The following is a 16439-nucleotide window of genomic DNA, read 5'->3' on the forward strand; positions in this document are numbered from 1 at the left end:
AACGACTCGAAGTCGTTTCGAATGATGTCGCGTTTCCTTCACCGTATTAGGCATGGTAATTGATTGTGTTTTTGGTGTTTAAGGAAGTTTGTTCAACTTCTGTAGGTCTGTACAAAAAATGCCGACTTCAATGGCGTAGCTAGGATATGGCAGTCGGTGCGCTTGCCATGGAAGCCGTTTCCGCAACAAAAAAAGAAAAAAAAACATTTCTGTAACAGGCGAAAAAGTGGGGAAGACAGAAGGGCAAAAAAGGGACCAGAATGAGGGATAGCGTAGTAGGAATAAGAAGAAGTAGGAACGGAAGAATAAGAAGAAAAAAAGTAAGAAGTGAATGTACTGGCGAGGGATAAAATAGAAAGATAGTGGAATGTATGAAATTATTGAACCATGGAGAGAGATCGGGATTGGACTGTGCTGAGTAACAGTTCCGCAACACCTAATTTCCCCAGTTGCGGAGACGCTTGTTTTTCATTTTCCGCTACCAGATGGATCCACTCTCGTTATGTTGCTGCATCGAAAGTGTAAGGAGTAAATTTTGCGTTCAACCTTTTGGTTGTTCATGTTGATTTGTTTTTTGCCAAATGGCGTTATGATGAGATGTGAAAAAAATGCCAGTCATGACGTTGGATTGTTGGGAGACAGTTATTCGACGCAAATAATTCGGTATATAGAACCTTGTAATGTTGCACGATATCCGATAAACTAAGTTGGGCGGCACATATAGCGTAGTAATCACGAGGTAAGCGCATGTTTGATCAGGCGAAACGACAGACAAATACGTTTTCTCGACTCCCATTGGCCGTTCAGAGCACTCTCTTCTATAAAAGCGTTGCCTTTTGTCACATCTGATTGGCCAGCATTTGATAACAGAGACTGCCAGAACGTCCTGACTTCAGGGGGTGGCTTAGTTTGTGTGACAAATAAAATGAACCTGGGGACCCGTTCGAAACTTTCGCAGTTTCATAATAACAATATTTAGAATATAATATGTAATGACAATATTTAGAATAAGTATAGTCGCTGGGATAAGGGTAGTTGCGGGAAAGAAGAGGAAACATATTTAAAAATGAACCGAACGAAGTGAAATAATAATCATGAATATATGATACATCCTTTTGTATAAATTTCCATGTGTCCAAAAATGTCTTTTGCATTCAGAATGTTTACGCCGGCTTGTACGACGAGTAGAGGGCAGGGACTATCAGAAGGGCCAAATAACTTACAAATTTAACTCGACAAACATTTTCAGTTACAGTAAGCACGTTAGGTCACAGTAGCAATTGGTAAACCGGCAATTCAAGGCGGCTATTATAAATATGTTTGTTTTAGAAAGTATGTCCATTTAGGGAAGTCAGCTAGTACGACGAGCAGAGAGAATAGACTACCGCAGGTGCCACGGTTACTATCAGTGGCAATGCTGCATACAAATTATCCATTTGCTAAGTACTTTTAAAAAATAAAATGATCTTTGTAATAAGATAATATGAAAAGAAAGTCTCTTATTAGTAATTAATAGGTTAGCTTCGTTAAAACAGGTATGAAGCTGGGCATCCTGATATCCTTTTGCCTTTTATTTCAAAATTTTTCAAAAATAGTAAGTTTTAGCATAAAAGTGGTATTTAATGTCAGACTCAGCTTAGAAAAACCTTTCAATTCAAAGTTAGAAGCTGATTAAAAAACCTTTCTAACGAAGCATATTTCATCCCTGTACAAACAGTATGTGTTGAGTAAAAGAGATGTTGACTTGAAAAATGATAAATTTGACCATCGCTTACCAACAGAAAAAGTATTTAAATGAACTTATCCAGTAGCCAAACAAACCAGGAAACCTGTAACGGTATACCTTTCCCTCAAGTTGCGTGCTGTCAACAGATCTATGGCAGTGCGATACGTTCTGCATAAGTGACACAGCTGTGAACGACGCATGGTGAGTGGAGAGAACGTTTCCGACGTGTCTGTGTCGTTTACATGCATAGCCAGACTGCGGTGTTCTTGTGCCCCAGGAATAGCCATAAAACAGACCCCTCCCCGCCCCTCTCCCCCTCGCGCAATGCGCCGCAAATCTCGCTTTTTCCAATTCAGATTTAGCTAATTTTATTGCTTTGTAAGTAGGTTTCATAAAAATTAACCATTGCTGAAAATATTACTTAAATTAATACTATGGTGTGCAAAAGCTTTAGGAGAAAAGTAAACTTCGCATGATCATCTACATCTACATCTACGTGATTGCTCTGCTATTCACAATAAAGTGCCTGATAGAGGGTTCAATGAACCACCTTCAAGTAGTCTCACCACCGTTCCACTTTCAAACGGTGCGAAGGAAAAATGAGAACTTAAATTTTTCTGTGCGAGCCCTATTTTCTCTCATTTTATCGTGATGATCGTTTCTCTCTATGTAGGTGGGTGCCAATAGAATGTTTTCGCACTCGGAGGAGAAAACTGGTGATTGAAATTTCGTGGGAAGATCCCGTCGCAACGAAAAACGGCTTTGTTTTAATGACTGCCACTCCAATTCACGTATCATGTCTGTGGCACTGTCTCCCCCATTTCGCGATAATACAAAACGAGCCGCCCTTCCTTGAAATTTTTCAATATCATCCGTCAGTCCCACCTCAAAAAAATGGTTCTGAGCACTATGGGACTCAACTGCTGAGGTCATTAGTCCCCTAGAACTTAGAACTAGTTAAACCTAACTAACCTAAGGACATCACAAACATCCATGCCCGAGGCAGGATTCGAACCTGCGACCGTAGCGGTCTTGCGGTTCCAGACTGCAGCGCCTTTAACCGCACGGCCACTTCGGCCGGCTAGTCCCACCTCATACGGATCCCACACCGCACAGCAGTACTCCAGAATAGAGCGGACAAGTGTAGTGTATACAGTCTCTTAAGTAGATCTGTTGCACATTCTAAGTGTTCTGCCAATGAATAGCAGTCTTTGGTTTGCTCTACCCACAACATTATCTATGTGATCGTTCCAGCTTAGGTTATTTTTAATTGTAATCCTAAGTATTTAGTTGAATTTACAGCCTTCAGATGGTGTGACTTATTTCGCAATCGAAAATTAGCTGATTTATTTTAGTACTCATGTGACTCACACTGTTCTTTATTCGGGGTCAATTTCCACTTTCCGCACCACACAGATACCTTATCTAAACCATTTTGCAATTTATTTTGGTCATCTGATCACTTTAAGAGACAGTAAATGACAGTATCATCTGCAAATAATCTAAGAGAGCTACTCAGATTGTATCCTATGTCGTTAATCAGGAACAATAGAGGGCCTTATAACACTTCCTTGGGGTTGGTTGGGTTGTTTGGGGAAGCAGACCAGACAGCGTGGTCATCGGTCTCATTGGATTAGGGAAGAACGGGGAAGGAAGTCGGCCGTGCCCTTTCAAAGGAACCATTCCGGCATTTGCCTGGAGCGATTTAGGAAAATCACGGAAAACCTAAATCAGGATGGCCGGACGCGGGATTGAACCGTCGTCCTCCCGAATGCGAGTCCAGTGTCTTCCTTGGGGAATGCCGGATATTACTTTTGTTTTACTCGATGAGTTTCCGCCTATTACTACGAACTGTGACCCTTATGACAGGAAATCACGAATCCAGTCGCACAACTGAGGCGATATTCCATAGGCACACAGTTTGGTTAGAAGACGCTTGTGAGGAAAGCCTTCTGAAAATCAAAAAAATTGGAGTCAATTTGACATCCTCTGTCGATAGCACTCATTACTTCATGAGTATAAAGACCTAGTTGTATTCGGCAAGAACGATATTTTCTGAATCCGTGCTGACTGTGTGTCAATAAATCGTTTTCTTCGAGGTACTTCATAATGTTCGAATTCAGTAAATGTTCCAAAACCCAACTGCAAATCGACGTTAGTGATGGTTCAAATGGCTCTGAGCACTATGCGACTTAACTTCTGAGGTCATCAAAACTAATTAAACCTAACTAACCTAAGGACATCACACACATCCATGCCCGAGGCAGGATTCGAACCTGCGACCGTAGCGGTCCCGCGGTTCCAGACTGTAGTGCCTAGAACCGCTCGGCCACTCAGGCCGGCGCCGTTAGTGATATGGGCCTGTAAGTCAGCGGGTTACTCCTTTTTCCCTTTTTGGGTATTGGTGTGACTTGAGAACTTTACAATCTTTAGGTACGGGACTCCATAACATAACCCGATGTAATTTGAAACACATGTCGATATAACTGGTACAATATAACATATAAGTGAAAGCAATACGCAAAGATACGAACAGAAGTGGCACTTTTATTCGATGACAATAATTAAAAAGAAGTCGCCTTGATTTATGATGGTCCCCTGTACATTTAAAAAGGTGGGACATGGTTCTTAATACGGTATGTGATCACGACGGCCGACAATGCTTCCACTCTGGCCACGAGGTAGGTAAGGGGTTCTTGTGGTAGGTCCATGTATTCCTCCATAAGCGCGGCTGGTGACTGCTGGATGATCAGTGGAGCAGTGAAGGTGCTGCAATACGTCTTCCCAATGCACCTTATATTTGTTCGGTGCGATTTAACTTGGGAGGACGGGCAGGTCAGTACATTTGCCGAATAGCCTCTTGTTCCTGTGTCTCCTCCCGCTACACCGTTCGACGCACTGTCATACATAAAAATGAGGTCAACGTCGGATTCATCTCCGAAAAGATGCACATGGTGAAGCTGTACAGTGATACAATAACGTTGCCTGGTGACTCTACCGTGTTCACAGATATGAAGATCAATATGACCAAGCAACATCGTATCTCCCCACACCATAACATCTGGACCTACAGAACGACCATGTTCTGGGTGCATCATGTATTCCCACGTCCCGCCATGTGAGGACATGCCCACCATTATCGAACAAGATCATATGAATGACAGTGGGCGATCGCATCTAACAGTATAGGTGGGAGGAACTACTGAAACTCGGCGAATAGACTGGTCTGCCCATTACCCCGATTTAAATTCCATCGAGGAAATGTGGGATGTGTTAGCAAGACGTACCGCATCACCTCCACTGGCAGCAACGGCCGACCAGCAGTTTTCAACGGCGCTGCTGTACGAATGGAACCTCCAGCCACCAAGAAGTCCTTAGCCACATTGTGGCCAGATTCGGAACATCTTGCAGAGCATGAACTGTCGTCCGTGGTTATCGCGTACCCTTTTAAGAATCATGTTTTGCATTTTGTAATGTCCAGGAGGTTATCCTGAATCGCGATCACTTCAATGTAATTATCGTCTTTGAATAAAACTGTCATTTCTGGTGTTTTCGAGATGAAGCATGTTTATAGCAAAACAAATACCACCATAGACTCCAGCCACATCATACGATACATCAAGCCCATGTAGGGAGTTTATATGATAACACAAACGCCAAAAAAGGGCTTGAAATGTTGTGTGGTGTGGTTGGTGTCCGTGAGAGTAGTTATTTTAGTACAGCTGTGTTTCCTCTCAGCTATTTCCACCTGCTTGGCTGTACACAGACACCATCTCGGCTTGTTGCAGTCATGAATACCAGACTATTCTGCTGCTTACAGTACGCTGCATCAATCACAGAGCCTGCAAAACACAAGGAACATACGGTGTATAATCAGAGGAACTGTCATTTGTCAGCGCCATCTAGCATGGCAACGATGCATTTGCGGACACATGTTCATAGGACCTTTTTTCCTCCATTTCCAGTCAGGAATCCGTCGCTGCAGTTTGTCGGTTTTATTAATGTTCACCATACATATACAGGGTGTCCCATTTATCCTGACCATCCTAAATAACTGTTTGTCCAGATGCAAATTACAAAATGTTTACAGCAAATGTTCTTTAGCCGTCAGACGGACATCTATTAGCATGATTGCATTCGTTGTTGCTTTGTTTTTTACAAACATATGAACAGCGGTACGACTTTTTTAAATGGCCACCTGTATTTTTTATTTGGTACTATATTTCCTCTCCTAAAAACTTATTCAAAAGTATATCACAGTGTACCATTCACTGAAACACAACGATGTTAATTACATAACACGACATTGACTTTGACGCTCCCAGCGCTTAGTGCAGGTACTCGGCGTAATGGAACACATCCACGTGCTGACGTTGACAGAGGACAAATGTAAACATAAGTAGAATGCACACCCGTCATTCCGTCAACAATCGTCACTTGAAGAGTTGTGCCAGTAGAATGTACACCAACGAAGTGAAGATAGAAACGTTACTCATCTATGGGGAATATGAGGTAGCAGAACAGTAATTGCAATACTGTTTTCTTATGTACGGGTACATTTGGTAGGGTAGTTTAGTCCTTTTAAATACTATTGTGTAGAGCAGGCATACAGTAAAGGCTGTCCTTCCTACAAACTGCATGGACGAAACGTTTCTTTTTATTGTTGTTGTTGAACGTAGGCGAAATGCTACGCAGGCAGCCGAACTGTACAGAGAGCGATATCCTGCCAAGAACCCACCATCCCGACGGATGTTTTCTCGTCTTGTTGCGACGCTTCAGAAAACGGGACGTTTCAACTCACGACAACGCATCGTCGTAGCATTAGCACAGACGAAGCTGCCGAAGTTACTGTTCTCGCTTCCGTTGCTATGAATCCACGTGCGAGGAGCACACGACAGCTTGAATACAAGACTGGCATTCCTAACACCAGTGTACATCGTATTCTCACACGTCACCGGTTCCATCCTTACCATGTACACCTACATCAAGAATTGCTTGGGAATGATTTTCAGAATCGTGTACAGTTCTGTCAGCATCAACGCAGAGTTAACGTCGGGTGTACTACAATTATTGGCCCTTATTTCATCAAAGGTAGTCTACACGGCATGAAGTGCCAGTAAGAACCAGAATTCTTATGTGGTATCAACACGATGGATGTCCAGCACATAACGCCTTGCGTGCATGTCTTGTTCTGAACCGAAGGTATCTTTCAAGATAGATTGTTCGAGGAGGAACAGTCACTTGGCCTGCTAGGTCTCCTGATTTAAATCCTCTGGACTTTTTTCTTTGCGTATACATTAAAGACGTTGTCTGTCGTGATATTCCATAAACTCAAGAGGAAATGCAGGAACGTTACGTGCTTGCTTGTAATTCTTTGCCGGCCGAAGTGGCCGTGCGGTTAAAGGCGCTGCAGTCTGGAACCGCAAGACCGCTACGGTCGCAGGTTCGAATCCTGCCTCGGGCATGGATGTTTGTGATGTCCTTAGGTTAGTTAGGTTTAACTAGTTCTAAGTTCTAGGGGACTAATGACCTCAGCAGTTGAGTCCCATAGTGCTCAGAGCCATTTGAACCATTTTTTTGTAATTCTTTTCAGCAGTAAAAAATTCTTTCATTCAAAGAGTGCACCAGTGTATCGGTGTCCAGAGTCACCACATTGAGCACCTTTGAATGTTCTACTCCTGATCGAATACAGGAGATTAAAAGTCAATTTTGTGTTATGTTTTCATTTGGTTTTCATTTGTTTTCTGACAACTCCTGCAAGTGAACGAGTTTGTGATCCCGAGCTCAAAGTCGATGTTCTGTCATGTAATTAATAACGTTGTGTTTCAGTGACTGGTACACTGTGATAATTTTTGAATAGTTATTTGTAAAAAAACAAAGCTACAACGAAGGCAATCATACTGATTTATGTCCTCCTGACGGCTAAAGAACATTTTCTTGGAACACTTTGTAATTTGCGTCTGGACAAATAGTTATTCAGGGTGGTCAAGACAAATGGGCATTAATTCTGTCCACTTTGTTGAAATGTTAATTCATTTCAACATCACCAGATGTAAGATAATATATTAATATATTCTGCTTTTATTTTTTGTTTATGATATCTCCTACTGAATATTCACCATTTTTAGTGAACATGATTCTATTTCTCTTTTTTACTAAAAATGAATAAATAGCCTCAGTTGAGAACGATTAAAAAACATCTTTTTCTTACCTTCTTGTGCAGTTGTTTTTAATTTGTTCTTCCGACACATCAGTCAGTGGAAGAGTCATTTCGATTGATTACTTATTTGGTTAGTTACCTGTTCTAGTGATCATTTGAATGATTCTGCTATCGAAATAATATGCAACGAGTCGATTTGCAGAATAAGGATATGTAATATGTGTTAACGTAATGAACGTTTAAGCAGTTAGCACTATCGTGTAATCATACTTAAACTGTTTTCCTTATAGAGGTTGTCAGTTTTTAAATAAACCTTATTGTAGAACGTGGTTTGCAGTCTGTAAGACATTTGAAAAATATGCTAATAATAAAAAAATTTTATTGCTGCACAATGAACTCCTCTCCAAGCATTTGAAAGCTTTAATAATGGGTAATGAAAGTCACTTCTTTCCTCTGACAGATTATCTATGATTAATTTCGTTTGGCAAAATATGTATTGTGCGGTGCAATTAAAATGCCTAACTCCTTGAAGGGGAGCCTACATGTCGTCCACTGGTGAATATCAAATGTTGTTCTTACTGCTCGCTTCTGTGTAATCAATACTTTCTTTCTAAGTTACGAGTTACACTAAAAATTATTCCATAATACATAATTGAGTAGAAACGTGAAATATATCTCAGGAGGTTGATTCGTTTGTTTCCAAGACTAGCAATGATACGAAGAGCCAAAGTAGCTGAACTTAATTGTTTGAGCAACCAAGTAACGTGCTGATTGGCGTTTGCATCAGTGTGTACACCCAAGAATTGTGAGTATTCAATCCTATTTACTGACTCCTGTTCGTGTGTTAAATCAATTGTTGGTATGTCTCTTTCTGTCGAACGGAATTCTATCTAACGTATTTTTTTTCAAAAATTAGGGAAAATCCCTTCTCAGAGAACCACTTAATAATCCTTTGACAAACATCATTAACAAACGCTTCTGTTGCATTTTCACTGATCAGATTATTACAACTAAGTATCGTCTGCAAAAAGTATCAAGACTCCTTGATGAATGTTAAGTGGAATGTCATTCACACTTATAAGGAGTAGGAGTGGACTAAAACTGAACTTGTAGGGGACTCCCTTTGTGATTCATACCCCCCCCCCCCCCCCGCGCGCTCCCTCAATGTCACTAAAATGTGGCCTCCTTTCAACAGTGTTTGAATGGGTCAGCACATCTTTGGCATTCTTATTGTTAAGTATTATTCAAAGTAGCTGTGTGTAAAGCCACCTGTTCCATAAAACTTAAGTTCCTCTAAGAGAATACCCTGATCTACGCAATCAAATGTCTTGGGAAAATTACAAAAATACGAAACGCGATATTATATTCTTTAAGGCTTGTAATATTTGTTGAGTAAATGTATGAACGGTATTCTCAGTAGAGCAACTCACCTGAATTTCAAACTGTGATATAATAACAGAGTTGCCAGCCAAATATAACTTACTTCCGCTACGAACATACTCATATTTGCCACGTTCTGCTACAATATCAAATATAATTTACAGTGTAGCCTACATAAACTGCTGATGATATATCTGTATAGCCTAAACAACGAACTATGAACAAGCCCACACCTTCGTAGTTATTCCATTTGATTATCAGCGACACCAAGGACGACAGTAACAAGCTTGAAAATCGTGGCTCATTTACTAGGTCACTGTTAATATATTGTTTGACACAACAAGCACTTTCCTCTTTGTATGGGATATGAAGTTGTGAAGGTATAAGAAATTCATTCGCAAAGAGGTTTTGTTAGTTTTGTGTCCCAAATGTCTCAATGTTTTTTAAAATGGCAGTGAAATATGTTGAACTTGCAAAAATGTTAGTTGAATTCAATTATAGGTATAAGAGCTTCGACAAAGCTTATGGACTTGCTACTGCAACTAAATTCTAAATGAGAAGAAACAGCCGATTGAAATCATCTCAGAGTTTTCATTTAACAGACAGGTTTTGAATGATTCATTCTTACCTTAACATAACGTGGGCATTATCATCCCAAAACCCAACCTACGTTATGGATCCTGTTGACCTATAATCATGAAATTTGGCGACAAGCAAGGTTTCGCCGTACAACTAAAGGAAAAAATTCGAAAATTGTTAATTTTCAATTATATAACGCAAAGATTTTTTGTTATTTGTTATATGACAGTATGTCTGTCCGTCGGTGTTAAGGCCTCTTTTTTCGAATAATGGGTAGGCGTATGAAATTGAAGTTTGTGTTTCACACTAAGATGTATGCTCCCTTGGCGGGGTAGTGTATGTAAGCTTATAAGTCTACGTAAACAAAAGATTGGGATATTTATGTCACGTAATTTGATAGTCGCCAACTCACTCAATAAAACCTTTTGTGTACTTCCCGTTGACCTAGAATCATAAAAGCTCCCAGAAGCAAGGTTTCACAGTACATGTAAAGGAAAAGGTGAGAAATTTGTGCTTTTGTAATTATATCACACGAAAAAAATTTTATTTGTCAGGACCTCGGCTGTTCAGTATAAAATGTCGAACAAAAACACCTTCATCCGGCTAAATTTTCAATTGTTATTTTATTTGAGCAATCAGTTACATTAAGCCGTCTTCAGGCCCCCTGACCGTAGGTGTAGGAAGAATCTCACCTCTGGTCCACTCAAAACAAGTGCCAGCGTCCAGTGACTGCTACGAGTAGATTTTTGACACAGCGATCCCGTCCATCATCCCCTGCTGACTGAACAGAAGTTGGCAAGGGACCTATGCGTCGGTCAGGGAGCCTGAAGAAGGCGCAATGTAGCGCTGAAACTGGCTGTTCAAATAAAATAACAACTGGAAGTTTAAACGGCTGAATTAGATTTGATACGACATTTTATTTAAAATTAAACATCTTCGAAAACTCTGGAATTCCCAGGATCCATACCTTTCCAGTATCAATGACGATAACGGGCCGAAATCGTCTAGACTCTAAATTCCCAGGATTGATGAACTGTCTATACATACAATTAAGTTTGTAGAGAAAGCTCAGAGCGCGAATCCTACTCGTGCTGGCCAATTGTTTTTTTCCTGAGGCTCTCGTCCGGTTTGATCCCGTCCTCCAGCTTTTCCTAACGCGTTCTTATCATGTGCCAAGTAAGTACTGCTCTCAGTATTGGAAAAGTATTTCCATCCTTGTACTTACTGGAGTCTGATCCGTTGGCGGCGACCACATCGTGCGTCCAGCAAGAGTTGAGGCTGAGAGAGCAGTTCATGGCCGCAGCAGCGGCCGGAGGCGGTGTCCGGGGCGGCGGTGAAGAGGCCTCGCGGGAGGTGGGGGCGGGTGTGACGGTGGGGGTGGGGCCGCCTCCCGCTCAGGTGCAGCCCGGCTCTGGCCGCACTCTCTGCAGCTGACAGCCACCTGCCTCTGTAACAGCGACAGGCAGCGGCTGTTATATTTTACGGCCAATGTAGATTTTCTGATTATTACTGTTGTAAACTGTAAGGCCCCTTCATCAAAACTTATTTTTTGTGTAAAATTTTTTCTATGCTTGTGCAAAGGAACATGTAATTGAGATTTTGATTGAGAACAAAAGCGTCCATATGCCATTATTTATACTATCTGTACAAACAAATGAGGGCGTGGCCTTCATCTTTTCCAGGGGCAGCTAGGAGATGCCTGGCTGTTCCCTTTTGCCTTCTACGTGTCTGACGTCCTTAGTTAGTTAGGTTTAAGTAGTTCTAAGTTCTAGGGGACTGATGACCTCAGCAGTTAAGTCTCATAGTACTCAGAGCCATTTGAACAATTTTGTAGCTCTGAATAATTTCCACTATAATGAACTTATTTTCATTTAAAATGTGTTTAAATACTGTACTACAATACCAGTCCACATATTTATGTTAATAATCACTGTACTATTCGTTTCATTTTTCAGGTTTTTGTGCGAGACAAGCAACATTTCGACGTGGCACAGATCCGCATTGACGTGACTTCGTTACTAATTTTCAGTATCGTTTTTCTCTTGTCGTAATATCTGAAACTGCAGCCATTCGAAGAAGAAGCACAAGAATTTTAACTAATTAGACACCGCAGAGCAGTTGTCAGGCCGTGACACGCAATTTTAATTTTCTAAGATTCCATCGGTTCGCGTCTTTAGTTGAGCTGCTCAGAACACCAATCTGGGATAGTTACAACGTGCATTACTTCACTGTTTTGGTACTTATTTAGTGAGTGGAGGTGAATGCCAACTTACAAATCCTTTCTCGAAAATGATCACCAACAGCTGTTAAGAATTTTACGATATGTGTTACATGCAGCAGTCTATGTATTCTATGTTGTTACCACTGCTTTTGGCTCGAAACCATCATCATAATATCCGTGTACATCAAGAGGAAAAAAACCATAAATCAACCAGAAATCCAATCAGTTATCCATGAGGTGGCGTAAAGTAACAATTTCGTATTTTATTTACGTATCATGTCACGTTATGTCATGTCATTGATACAACCCCATCAGAAATGTTGAACATAAAAAACAAGAAAAAACGATTATAAATTAAAGTCCCCCTCCGCGTTTTGCGGTTTGTATCTGAATGTTAATCTCAAGAACTACTGCACAGATTTTTATACGGTTTTTTCTAATAGTTAGACGGAGTCACGAGAAAGGTTTGTGTGTATAATTCATTACCTCTAGTCGTGCCAAGTTGTCCAGCAGTAGGTTCTGAATGCTATCCATGCAAAGCCTGGACTGGTCGCTAATCCTTACTAAAGGATGTGCAAGGGCAGTTATGACTGATCATTCGTTAGTTGTAAACAACCCAGAGAGTAACCTACCATAGATATGTGCTACGAAATACTAGCCAAAGTAAACATGCAGGTTTTGATGGGTATAAGTGCAGATATTTTTGTTGGTGATTTAGGACTGTGTGCTATTGGTACTTACGTCATTGCAGACTAATAATTACAGCTATTAGGAACAGTATGTTTTTAGCTTGGTTAATATCTCCAAGTACATGTGGCAAGATCAAGCCAAGAATGCTTATTTTGGCCCGGGTAGAAGGATAGGTTTTGAAGTATGGCCTCAAAACGGTGATTCTATACAGACAGGCGCAGTCCACTTTTGTGTGTGGTGCAGTTACGATCGTGCAGAAAACATCAATTGTAAAATTGTATGACTGTTTTGTGGGAAGACTGTTCGATGCAAAAAAAACCTACACACTGATGTGTGATATTAAGGTACCATATATAAAAATATCTGCACTTACAACCGTTATACCCTGCACGGATAGTGCTGCTTCCCGCCATTAGTATTGGAATTTACTAAAACGTTTCACAAGAGAAATCAATTCTACGCATAGAAATAGGATAAGATGCAGTAAAAAGTCGAGTTAGTTGTACAAAAATATGATGAAAAATGGCAACGTCTGAAAGCGGATGATATTAAAATGGTGTAAATAAATAACATTATACTTGTACATTGCTATATAAGCGCAGATGATGAAAATGGGGCAGGTGTAAGCATTAAATGACGGTATCACAGTTATGTATTACTTACAGTATTTATTTTGCAGTTATGTATTCCTTTACCAGGATACAGGTTGGCTGGCAACTTTTCTAGGAGCTCTTTGCGGTGTGGGGGAGTAGCCATGTATGTGAAAAACGGTATCCCATTTGAGTCAATTGATGTTTCAAAGTACTGCACTGAAAAGGTGTTTGAATGTTGTGCAGGTGTGGTTAAATTTAGTGGAGCTAAACCTCTTACTGTTGTTATTTATAGATCCCCAGACTCCGATTTCACAACATTTTTGCTAAAGCTAGAGGAGGTTCTTGGTTCACTTTATAGGAAGTACAAAAAGTTAGTTATATGTGGTGACTTCAATATTAATTGTATAAGTGATTGTGCAAGGAAAAGGATGCTGGTAGACCTCCTTAGTTCATACAATCTTATGCAAACCGTATTCTTTCCAACGAGAGTGCAAGGGAACAGTAGAACAACCATAGACAATATTTTTGTTCATTCGTCATTACTAGAAGGGCATTCTGTTAGCAAAAAGGTGAATGGCCTTTCAGATCATGATGCACAAATTTTAAGTCTAAAAGATTTTTGTGCTGCAACACATGTTAAATATAGTTACCAACTTTTTAGGAAAGCTGATCCAGTTTCTGTAGAGACTTTTGTAAATCTTATCAAGGAACAAGAGTGGCAAGATGTTTATAGTGCTGATACAGTAGACGATAAATATAATGCTTTCCTCAAGACTTTTCTCGTGCTCTTTGAAAGTTGCTTTCCGTTAGAACGTTCAAAACAGGGTACTAGCACAAACAGGCAGCCTGGGTGGCTGACTAAAGGGATAAGAATATCTTGTAGAACAAAGTGGCAATTATATCAAAACGTTAGAAACAGTCACAATCTAAATGCAGTAGCCCATTACAAACAGTATTGTAAGGTGCTTAAAAAAGTTATTAGGAAGGCAAAAAGTATGTGGTATGCAGATAGAATAGCTAAGTCTCAGGATAAAATTAAAACCATATGGTCAGTCGTAAAGGAAGTGGCTGGTCTGCAGAGACAGGTCGAGGATATAGAATCAGTGCATAGTGGGAACGTCCGTGTTACTGATAAGTCGCATATATGTACAGTATTTAATAATCACTTTCTGAATATAGCAGGTGAACTAAATAGAAACCTAGTCCCAACAGGGAATCATATAGCGCTCGTAGAAAAAAGTGTTCCGAGACTGTTACCTGAAATGCTCCTCCATGATACTGACAAGAGGGAGATTGAGTTAATAATTAAATCACTAAAGACCAGGAACTCTCATGGATATGACGGGATATCTAGCAGAATACTGAAGTATTGTTCCATGTAGGTTAGCCCAGTACTTAGCCATATCTTTAACTTTTCCTTTAGGAGTGGTCGGTTTCCTGACCGATTAAAGTACTCTGTAGTGAAGCCACTTTATAAAAAGGGAGACAGGGATAATGTTGACAATTATAGACCTATTTCTATGCCATCGGTGTTTGCTAAAGTTATCGAGGGGGTTGTATATACAAGGTTACTGCAGCATTTAAATTCAAATAATTTGCTTTCAAATGTACAGTTTGGTTTTAGAAATGGCTTAACAACTGAAAATGCTATAGTTTCTTTTCTCTGTGAGGTTTTGGACGGATTAAATAAAAGGTTGCGAACGTTAGGTGTTTTCTTTGATTTAACGAAGGCTTTTGACTGTGTTGACCACAAAATATTACTGCAGAAGTTGGAACATTATGGAGTAAGGGGAGTAGCTTACAATTGGTTCGCCTCTTACTTTAAGAACAGAAAGCAGAAGGTAATTCTCCGCAATATTGAGAGTGGTAATGATGTTCAGTCCCAATGGGGGACTGTTAAATGGGGCGTTCCCCAAGGGTCGGTGCTGGGGCCACTGCTGTTTCTTATTTATATAAATGATATGCCTTCTAGTATTACAGGTGATTCAAAAATATTTCTGTTTGCTGATGACACCAGCTTGGTAGTGAAGGATCTTGTGTGTAATATTGAAACATTATCAAATAGTCCGCAGCTCGTGGTCTTGCGGTAGCGTTCTCGATTCCTGCGCACAGGTCCCGGGTTCGATTCCCGGCGGGGTCAGGGATTTTTCTGTGCCTCGTGATGACTGGGTGTTGTGTGTTCGTCATCATTTCATCCTCATTGACTCGCAAGTCGCCGAAGTGGCGTCAACTAAAAAGGACTTGCAATACGGCGGCCGAACTTCCCCGCATGGGGCCTCCCGGCCAACAAAGCCATAAGATCATTTCATTTCATTATCAAATAATGTAGTTCATGAAATAAGTTCGTGGCTTGTGGAAAATAATTTGATGCTAAATCACAGTAAGACTCAGTTTTTATAGTTTCTAACTCACAATTCAACAAGAACTGATATTTTAATCAGACAGAATGGGCATGTTATAAGCGAGACGGAACAGTTCAAGTTCCTAGGCGTACGGATAGATAGTAAGCCGTTGTGGGAAGACCATGTTCAGGGTCTTGTTCAGAAACTAAATGCCGCTTTATTTACCATTAGAACAGTATCTGAAATAAGTGACATTTCAACACGAAAAGTAGTCTACTTCGCATATTTTCATACGCTTATGTCATATGGTATTATTTTTTGGGGTAATTCTTCCGATTCAAAAAGGGTATTTTTGGCTCAAAAACGGGCTGTTCGAGCTATGTGTGGTGAAGTTCGAAAACCTCTTGTCGACCCCTATTCAATAGTCTGGGAATTTTGACATTGCCCTCACAGTATATATTTTCTTTAATGTCGTTTGTTGTTAGCAATATTAGCTTATTCCCAAGCGTTAGCAGCTTTCACTCAGTTAATACTAGGCAGAAATCAAATCTGCATGTGGAATGCACTTCCTTGACTCTTGTGCAGAAAGGAGTGCAGTATTCTGCTGCATCCATTTTCTATACGCTACCAAAAGAACTCAAAAATCATAGCAGTAGCCCAAACGCATTTCAGTCTAAACTGAAGAGTTTCCTCATGACTCACTCCTTCTATTCTGTCAAGGAGCTCCTGGAAGAGCTAAAAAATTAAG

General features: G+C 40.4%; 1 protein-coding gene across 1 annotated transcript in view; it reads right to left on the bottom strand.

Annotated features, from left to right (window-relative positions):
- Window positions 1-11195, bottom strand: part of LOC126204089 (neuropeptide Y receptor type 1-like) — a 305126-nt gene extending 293931 nt beyond the window's left edge. The window contains exon 1 of the mRNA XM_049938508.1: window positions 11071-11195. Within this exon, the coding sequence (XP_049794465.1) occupies window positions 11071-11140 (70 nt within the window). The 5' untranslated portion in view covers window positions 11141-11195. The remainder of the gene's footprint in view (window positions 1-11070) is intronic.
- Window positions 11196-16439: the final 5244 nt, after the last annotated feature.

The sequence above is a fragment of the Schistocerca nitens genome, chromosome 9 (genome assembly GCF_023898315.1).
Source record: "Schistocerca nitens isolate TAMUIC-IGC-003100 chromosome 9, iqSchNite1.1, whole genome shotgun sequence".
NCBI classification, from domain to species: Eukaryota; Metazoa; Arthropoda; class Insecta; order Orthoptera; family Acrididae; genus Schistocerca; species Schistocerca nitens.